Below are 9,622 nucleotides of genomic sequence, written 5' to 3'. Positions count from 1 at the left end.
TACAATTAATAAGCAGAAACATTTCTACTGTGTTCAATCGGTTTTGTTGTAGAGCAAGTTTAATGAGTATTTCACTGAAAAGAAATGAACTGATAATTCATTCAAGTGAAACAAGAAAAGTAAATGGTAAGAATAAAGAGGTTAGTTTTTGTAGGCTATAAATAGCTACTGCCTTTGTATAACCATTTTTTTTGCAGATTTAACAATGGTGTGCTCTGGTTCTTTGAGTTTAAATTGGAAAATTTGTAGACTTACAAATCAGATGTGAACTTAATTTGCAAGTCTCTCTTCCCATAAATCATAGTTACATTATTATGTTTTGTCGGCTGCTGAACTGAGGAAGACAAACACAGAGGAGATGAATAACTTTAGAGTGAACTTCACCACAACTGAAACATCTACAAACTGCACAACTCAGTCTTTTGATTTAATGGACAGTCTGGACATCTGTGGATACACCATTTCTTTGTTGTTTGGTCTTCCAACACAATCCTATATTATATGGCTCATCATCACAGGAACAGAACGTGAAGTCGCATCAGAGTTCTTCAACCTCAATCTCTCTGTTTGTAAGCTTGGTAACTGTCTGGCTAGTTTGATCAGAGCACTGTCATTTTTTTTTTTTTTTTGGTCTCTCAACATTACAATTCTTTTTACTAGGATTTGTCATCACTGGCCGTCCTCTGTTTCAGTGTCTGATCTGTGTTGAGCGTTACCTGGCAGTGGTTCATCCTGTAACCTTTCTGAAGTACAAACCTCTCAGATATAGAGTGATCTGCTGCACTGCGGCCTGGATAACTGTTCTTGTCTCCTGTTTTCTGTGCCTGTTATTTTCTGACAACTTAGAATTTACATTGTTCTTTTCGGGGCAGTTCTTCATCTTCTTCTCCATCCAGTTGTTTTGTGTTGTGGCTGTTCTCAGAGCTCTGAAGCAATCAGGACCAGGAGAGAGAGGGAGAGAGAAGGAAAACTGCATGAAGAGAAGAGCATTTAATCTCATTCTAATAACTACTGTGAGCATGACTATTATGCATGTCCCATATATAGTCATAGGAGTTGTTGCCATTCTAAAAAAACATATTATTAAGGCACTTTGGTCCATTGGTTTGATTTGTTATGTGCTGTCTGGTTTTGTTCAGCCTGTTCTTTATCTGCACCGGGCTGTAAAACTCCCTCTTTCTTCGAAATAATAGAGTGTTTGATTCAAAATGGGCAAGTTAAAGCAGCTTAATGATGCCTCCAAATATTTATTTAGCTGTGTCCAAGAATTAACACTGCTTTTTGTGTTTTAAATGTAACATGCTAAGTGTGTAATACATTGCGATTCCTCTGTAAACACTTTAGTCTCAAATTAAGTTGTTTTTAAATGTACAGTACATTTTTGTGGAACATATGCTATATATCCAATATTTTCAACATGCTGGTTCTTAAAGTTTTTTTTTTTATTTTTTTTATTAATGGATTCATTTAAATCATTTAAATAGGGCCTAAACATATAAGAACACAACACCTCAAATACATACTAAAAATGTAAACATAAGAAATGACTGTATCTCTGTTAATGTGCATATTACAGTTTTTCTCGATTGCTTAAACACTATAACCAGGCTTTTGAACTATAATTTCAAAAAGCACACCCATTTCCCTAAACTATAAACACTATTCCCTGTTTTGACACAGGTGTCAGTTCATTTGAGTCATTAGTCATTGAAACTGTCACTGCAAAACTCTACACACAAATCCCTACATTTCTTATTGCCTAGACCATGTTGTCATATAGAAGCACTAGCATTCAATATTGTTCTCTCAAGTCAGCACAGCTTCAGCTCAGTTAGCACACAATTACCCAAGTGGAAACACTAAGAGTCAAAATTTTGACTCTTAAAACACACTTCAATCAGATCCTTCAGTAGATAGATAAAAGGGCCCAAATCAGTTTATTGAGTTTTGGAACAATGGATACAGAAAGACATGAAGGAAGAGATCGAGGATTGATAAGAAGGAGGAGGAAGGGCAAGTGCAAGAAGACAAGCAGTCTCAGATGAAATTCAAGCCACTTCTGGGTTGAACAGCGCTTCTGGGTTGTACGTCACACGCATCACACACATGACCAGCGTCGGCCAATAGTGAGCCTACGCGTGACGTACAACACAGATGCGCTACGCAGTTAAAAAACTTGAGGCCCAGAGAGAAGGAAATGAATAGTGGAATAAAGTCGTTATTTTTGTTGTTTTTTGCGCACAAAAAGTATTCTCGTCGCTTTATAAACTTAACCCTCTGAGGTCGGCAAACGCGCGGGCATGTTTTGCTGGATTTTCTCCACATTGTAGCACTATAAACTTAAATTACTCCGTCATTTATGGTCATACAGAAAAAAGAAATATAAAAAAAGAATCTGCCTCTCCGTCGCGGTGACTTTTTTTTCTTGAGCACATCTATAAACTGAAACAAAACTCAGCGAATACTTGTCACACATTTATGAGCCATATACCTTTATAAACATTTTAGTGTGTACTTTTAAATGATCGGATTCAAACTGAAAACAAATATTCTCTGGTTAAGTAATTTGTATAAAACCAACAAGATGTCCAGCTTCTCAAACGCTTCCTAATTATTTTTTAATTTACCACGCCCACTCGCGCAAAAGATATTCACATGCAAATCTCCACATGGAACGCAATCGCGCTCATTAGGCCTACCTCAAAAACAAAACACCAAAACACTTCACAAGTCTCTGCTTTTAGACGCGCCTGAGCTTACATTGGATTTACATCAGAAGAAGAAGAACATGATTTGAAGACAAGAAAGATGTAAGGTAAGAAATTCTTACATATTAGTTTGCTGTTGTTGCATAAATTTCACATTGCAGTTGAACTGTTGCTAGATATATGGTGAATATTATAATATTTAGACCCGTGTTTACTGTTACTGTGTTTGTGGATATCTGTTCAAACGTAGATATGTATATGGTAACCATAATGTTTTATATTTGAGCGCGATCGCGTTTGAATGTATCATATTTTGGATCGTGATCGCGTTTGAATGTATCATATTTTGCAGCGCGATCGCGTTTAAATGTATCATATTTTGGATCGCGATCGCGTTTGAAAAGCAAACGGCTTCATGTTTTTACTATTATCTCATTTCATATCATCATTACGAATGGAAACATTTGAAGTAACACGATAATCAATATATTTTTCTCTAGCTTAGTTGTTACTGAAATCGTTTGGAAGATTTATACTGCTATAGGTATAAATATAAGTATATTTATCCAGCACTGCGCATAGCTTATGCCTACAAGGCACAACAAACCTGGTGTTCATTATATTATATATTGTTGGAAACATTTGTGTGTGTGTGTGTGTGTGTGTGTGTGTGTGTGTGTGTGTGTGTGTATTCTGTGAATGTGTATTTTAAAAAGCAATTTTAATATTCCCAAAATCGTGCAGGCCTTTCTCTTGATATCAGTATGTTAACTTTTTTTTTCAGGGCCCAGATGCCACTCCTGCTGACTTCAACATTCACATGAGTCTCTGTACATGAACATGGTAAAGTGAAAATCAAACACCTTGGAAATGAAAGGTATGTACAATGTTTTTAGGAATGACACAAAGGTATAAGTGCTTTTTTGGCATTTGTTGTGTATCTTTGGACTATGTTGTGTTGTAAATAAATCCAAACAATTTAAAAGCCATTCTTTTTTAAATCTCCTCATTTACAGTATTGTGCAAGGTTGCTCAGAATGACAGGGCCTGATAGCTCCTAATAGGGCCGTTAGGGGAGGGTCTTTGTCTTTCGCAGGTGTGAAAAGCTTACATATTAATGACCTCATAAAGCTTTTTCACACAAAACACGTCATAAAATTTTTAAATCAATATATTGTCTTATCTGAATGAGTAGTCAGGATGATTTTCACATAGTTTTGGAGCAAATATTCTAGGCTACGTCATACAATTCTCAAAAGTCTTGTGAAGAAATAATCAGTATGGGTTTCATGGCCTTATTTCAATGAGTTTTTTTTTTTTGTATTTTCACAAACCACACATAAATGTCATTATCTCAAAACTACAAACTTTTAGATGCATGCTGCTGAAATATTATTGTAGCAGAGTTTGTGCTGAATACAGTGTAATCAGACTTTAGCCATGAAAATGTCACAAGTAACAGAAATAACCAGAAATGTCAGAGCATGTCAGAACACCTCCAGGGCCCAGAAAACACCTCAGACCTCAGAGGGTTAAGATTGAGCCACTGTAGTCACTTGGACTACTTTGATGATGTCTGTATTACCTTTTCTGGACATGGACAGTATACCGTATATACATTTTCAATGGAGGGACAGAAAGCACTTGGACTAAATCTAAAATATCTTACGGTAAACTGTGTTCCGAAGATGAACGGAGGTCTTACGGGCTTGGAACGACATGAGGGTGAGTCATCAATGACATAATTTTAATTTTTGGGTGAACTAACCCTTTAAGCAATCGAGAAAAACTGTAATCGCTCATACATTTATTCTGTGGGACTTTCTGTGTCTGTATGTCAGCAGCATTTGAAATCGCTGCCCGTAATTATTCTTGAGAAAACTATAAGTTTTGTCCATTTGAAAAAGCTGTCAGTCAAATGCACATTAAACACAGTAAGCATCTCAAATAGTCATATTATTTTCTTCTTGAACTATTTTTATTTCTGATGAACTTGAGCATTTTTAACTTGTGGAATTTGTGGATGTAAGATTACGAGAGCACACAGATTAAACTAAAATAATGATGTGCAAGGATAGATCATCTGTAGCATTCCATAAAAAATAGGAATTGTTCATTTTAATTTCATGGTGACTTCAATGTTGTTTTTGGTTGCCACTGTCATTGTGGTTTGTGCATTAAAAGATGAAATATGCTCGTCCATATCAAACTATTTAACATGTTCAAGGGCATGAGTAATAAAATATGTCTTTACTGTTTTTAAATAAACCTTTTGAATATTTGTTTTGTTTTTTCCACGGGGCCATCTCAGTAAGTATGGTTTACCAGGTAACATCTATATTGTGTGTGTGGGACGGGCAGGTTTTGTTCATGACCCAGTGTCACCTTTCCCTTATGCAGGCTTTCCACTGAGAATGTTGCATTAAACTTGACACCCTATCATAACACAGATGATTAAATAGTTTGTTTCTCTCCTTTTCAAATGCTTGGTATAAAGATATGCATATTTGGTGTTGATTGAGTGGCAGGTGTGCTGGCCAGTGTCAGAAATATGGATCATTTCTTTAAAGATTTATGGACTTTTTGATTTTCTACTGTATATATAAAAAACACATTCATTTAGCTGGCGTGAGTCTCAGTTTTTCTGTGAAGGTCAGCTTGTAAAATGTGGCTTGGTGCACAATTTTAAAGTCAAATCAACTCTGTAAAACCTGGAGAAATTAAAACAAAAAAGATGGTCGTGTTAAATAATATACAATTTCGTGAAATAAACCAATCAGAGAGTCATCTCACATTCCCTTTAAGAGCAGACGCGCTTTTTCCATAGCGGATTGCTGTTTGTAACTGCGGATTTGCCAGTTCACAGCCGAGGAGAGCAACGCTCGTGTCACGGCCGTAAAAGAGAGAGAAGTAACATTGAAATGGAGAAACCCACACAAATTAACTTCGGTTAAACAGGCGTATGATAATTTGGGTAAATGTGTAAGCTAGATGTATGCTTTTATAATAAATGGTCTGTCTGTCTCTCTATCTATCTATCTATCTATCTATTGTAATAATGTATGATTTGCAAAAATGAAAACTGCTGCTTCTGTGTAGATGAGAGAATCAAAGTGTGTATTGTGCACACGCTACATTGATTATGGCCAAGCATGCGCCCTTAAAATAGCATATGAATAACATGCGCAACGCGCCACTGACTTTAAACTATTTTTTCCTGGTTAGTGGCGCAATTGTTTTCTAAACCTGCAAAATAGCATGAAGGAACGTTTGCGCCGGAACACGACTCCTCTTTGCGCTGAACCGCCCCCGGGAGCGCAAGTGTATTTCTTAGTTAACCGACGTGCGTCTGTGGAGGGAAAAGTCCGCTTTGCACGGGTGCAAAATAGGAATGATACATGCGTTGGTGTACAAAGTCAATTGCGCTGGGTGCCAGATAGGGCCCTTAGTGTTCTTCCTTCTAAAAAAATTGTATCTAAAAATCACTGAGCTTCAAGTGGGATCCTTACCTGGGAACTCAGAAGGCCTTGGATTCAGTGCTAGAATGGGGACAGGAATTTACATTTACAAGTTATTGCCGGATAATAAGTATTCTGATGAGGCCACCATACTTACTTTTAGTTCATTAGTTCATTGCCATTGCATTGTTTCCTGCCTATGGCTCCAACACCTACTTATTCAATTTGGGACACAGGGAACAAGTTATTTCCAGGAGTAAAAAAACAAAACAAAAAAAAAACATGAACTTTCTTTTATTCCTCATGCTCTTCAGTTGTTTTATAAATGAATTGATTGTGTGGTGTCTGATGCATTTTAGGTTGTTACAATAGGAAATGTAACTATCGGTGCTGTAATGTCCCACAAAGATAAATGAAGTAAATCTTCTTTTAGTCCAAGTGCATTTAAATTGCTTTTTTATTTTATTTACATATGGTTGTTTGAGTATATGTTATGTTTGACGCATTCCAGGGTGTGCTGCTAAAAGGAAAAGGAAATGTTATCCTTTTTTGTGCTGCAATATCCTGCCTTGTTAAACTTAAAATAAAACTAGACAAAAAAAAACAAAAAAAACTCTTGAGCTATGTTTGTAGGTAAATGTCAGAAAAATATCACAAGCTTTCAGTTTATTTTCTGTTTAAATGTTTACTCAGACAGTCTGTTTTTTTCTCTCTCTCAATAATTTTATGATTTCAATGTATTTGCATACCTGGTGTTTCATGTGACGTGTAGCAGATGTCCTGCTCAAATATTCATGTGACAGCTCTGAAGTCAGTGTACAAAACACAGCACAGAGATTTAAACACATCTAGAGAAACTGGACATTCACTCTTCAGGTGATAAACTCAATTTTTTAATCAGTTTCTTGGTTTAAGCCACAACAATATGCAAAACTGTCACTGTTTTTCAATATTGTCAAAGGGCATGTTTTTTTAGCAGTTTTAGCTCTGTTTAAATTGGAAACTTTCTTGAAATACATATTGGTTATACTTCTCTTTTTTCCTCTTTTTCATATGTTCTGAGGGTTACTGAACTGAGAAGACAAACACAGAGGAAATGAATAACTCTACAATGAACTTCACCACAACTGAAGCATCAAACTGCACAATGCATTGCATTGGGCTAATGGACTCTCTGGAAATCTGTGTGTACAGCATCAATGTCTTATTTTGTCTTCCTACATACTCTTATATTATATGGCTCATCACCACAGGAAGAGGAAGTGGAGTTGCATCGGAGTTCTTCATCCTCAATCTCTCTGTTTGTGAGCTTGGTATCTGTCTGAATGGTGTGGTTTTTGTATTGTCATTGTGGTTTACAACTCTTTCAAGTTTTGAACTATTTTTAATAGGCCTATCCCATACTGGCCGTCCTCTGTTTCAGTGTCTGATCTGTGTTGAGCGTTACCTGGCAGTGGTTCATCCTGTAACCTTTCTGAAGTACAAACCTCTCAGATATAGAGTGATCTGCTGCAGTGCAGCATGGGTAATGAGTTTTGGCTCTTGTTTGAGTTGCATGTTCAATTTAGCCTCACAAAACAGATATATACATATATGGTTCTCGACGCTGCAAATGGTACTGGTCTTCTCTATCCAGTTGTTTTGTGTTGTGGCTGTTCTCAGAGCTCTGAAGCAGTCAGGACCAGGAGAGAGAAAGAGAGAGAAAAAGGAGGAAAACCACATGAAGAGAAGAGCATTTAATATTATTCTAATAACTACTGTAAGCATGGTTATCCTATATCTTCCAAGAATAATCACAGGATTCTCTGTAATCCGGACATCAGACAGTACTCCGACAGCCTGGTTTACTTCTTTAACTTGTTTTATTATGGCTGGTTTTGTTCAGCCTGTTCTTTTTCTGCACCGCTCTGGAAAACTCTCCTGCCTCTGTTCGTCATAAATTTGCAGTACTAGATTAAGTTAATCGTGTGCAAATTATTGATAAAGTAGAACTGCAACACATTGGCTTGTGTACATTTCTGATGATTGTGACTATAGTGCAAATATATTTGTCATCTGTCACAATAAATACTATGTGTAAATGTACCTTGTCATGGTATACATCTCATAATTTAATAAATTCTGAAGATTTGCATATTAGGTGTTCAATTTCAATTTCAATTTCATTTTCAGATGTATAAAGATTGTTTGTGATGTCCTTTAAAAGCTTGATTGACATTTGATTATATTTTCTTTTGCTGTATATGAACCATTATACCACATGAGTTCAAACTGAGGTCATACAATAAATCAATTTAAAAATACATTTAGAAAGACATCAGGCTCTGTCATAATTTAAAATTATGATATTGTGATTTATCTATGTGTTTTTTTTTTTTTTTCTTTTTTCTTTTTTCATTTAAAAACAGCCTTTTTAACATTTACTTATATTTGCATACCTGGTGTCAAGTATTCTTGTGACAGCTGTAAAGTCAGTCTACAAAACACAGGACAGAGATTTATACACATCCAGAGAGGCTGACATTCACTCTTCAGGTGTTAAACTCCTCTTTTTAAATCAATTTGATTTTACTTGATTACACCTTTCCATTCTGCTCTTCTTCCTTAGATTAGTTTTAATTGTATACACCACTTGAAGCATCTACAAACTGCTCAACTCAGTTCATTGGATCACTGGGCATTCTGGAAAAGTGTACGTACAGCATCAATTTCCTTTTTGGTCTCATCATGGTAGGAAGAGGAAGTGGAGTTGCATTAAGAGTTCTTCATCCTCAATCTCTCTGAATGGTTTGATCTTTATATTGTGTTTGGTTTGCAAATCTCAGGACATTAGAAACTTTTTTAATAGGACTTACCATCAGAGTGATCTTCTGCACTGCCTGGATAATCCCACATGTATCCTGTTTTTTAGGCATGTTTACTATTCACAAAACATGGTGCATGTGTGGTTTATGTCAATGCAGCTGCTACTGGTCCTCTCCATCCAGTTGTTTTGTCTTGTTGCTGTTCTCAGAGCTCTGAAGCAGTCAGGACCAGGAGAGAGAAGAAGAGAGAGAGAAGAGGGGGGAAACCACATGAAGAGAAGAGTGGTCTGTAAAGAAATAATATTAAGGCACTTTAGTTGACTAGTTTGACTTTAGAGACTTGAGACTCACCATCAAGTTGTTTCAAACCTGAATGAATTTCTTTCTTCTGAACACAAGAGAAGATGTTTTGAAGAATGTCGGTAACCAAACAGTTGATGTACCCCATTGACTTCCATAGTATTTGTTTCCTACTATGGAAGTCAATGGGGTACATCAACAGTTTGGTTACCGACATTCTTCAAAATATCTTCTTATTCTGCCCTCACTGTTAGACTTGGACACAGCTATGCAGATAGATAAACTCCTCGACAATTGACAGGTGTGATGTCCTTTTATTGACGTATCCTTCAATTATCGACAGAGTGAAACT

At 36.3% G+C, this 9,622-nt stretch overlaps 1 protein-coding gene and 1 pseudogene across 2 annotated transcripts; both read left to right on the top strand.

The window, feature by feature from the left end:
* Nucleotides 1-358: 358 nt before the first annotated feature.
* Nucleotides 359-5,120, top strand: LOC308693800 (annotated as a pseudogene). The gene is made up of 2 exons: nt 359-1,013; nt 5,109-5,120. The product of its transcript is annotated as an uncharacterized misc_RNA (transcript).
* Nucleotides 5,121-7,331: 2,211 nt separating this feature from the next.
* LOC308693799 (chemokine XC receptor 1-like) lies at nt 7,332-9,263 on the top strand (the record flags this gene model as incomplete). The annotated part of the gene is made up of 2 exons (XM_081370897.1): nt 7,332-7,925; nt 9,180-9,263. The coding sequence occupies 2 exons, from the start codon at nt 7,332-7,334 to the stop codon at nt 9,261-9,263; spliced, it is 678 nt and encodes a 225-aa protein (XP_081227023.1).
* Between the last annotated feature and the right edge of the window lie 359 nt (nt 9,264-9,622).

The sequence above is a fragment of the Scardinius erythrophthalmus genome (genome assembly GCF_964197995.2).
Source record: "Scardinius erythrophthalmus genome assembly, chromosome: 7".
Lineage (NCBI taxonomy): Eukaryota > Metazoa > Chordata > Actinopteri > Cypriniformes > Leuciscidae > Scardinius > Scardinius erythrophthalmus.
The sequence above is the reverse complement of the archived record's forward strand: the minus strand, read 5'-3'. Positions and strand labels throughout refer to the sequence as shown.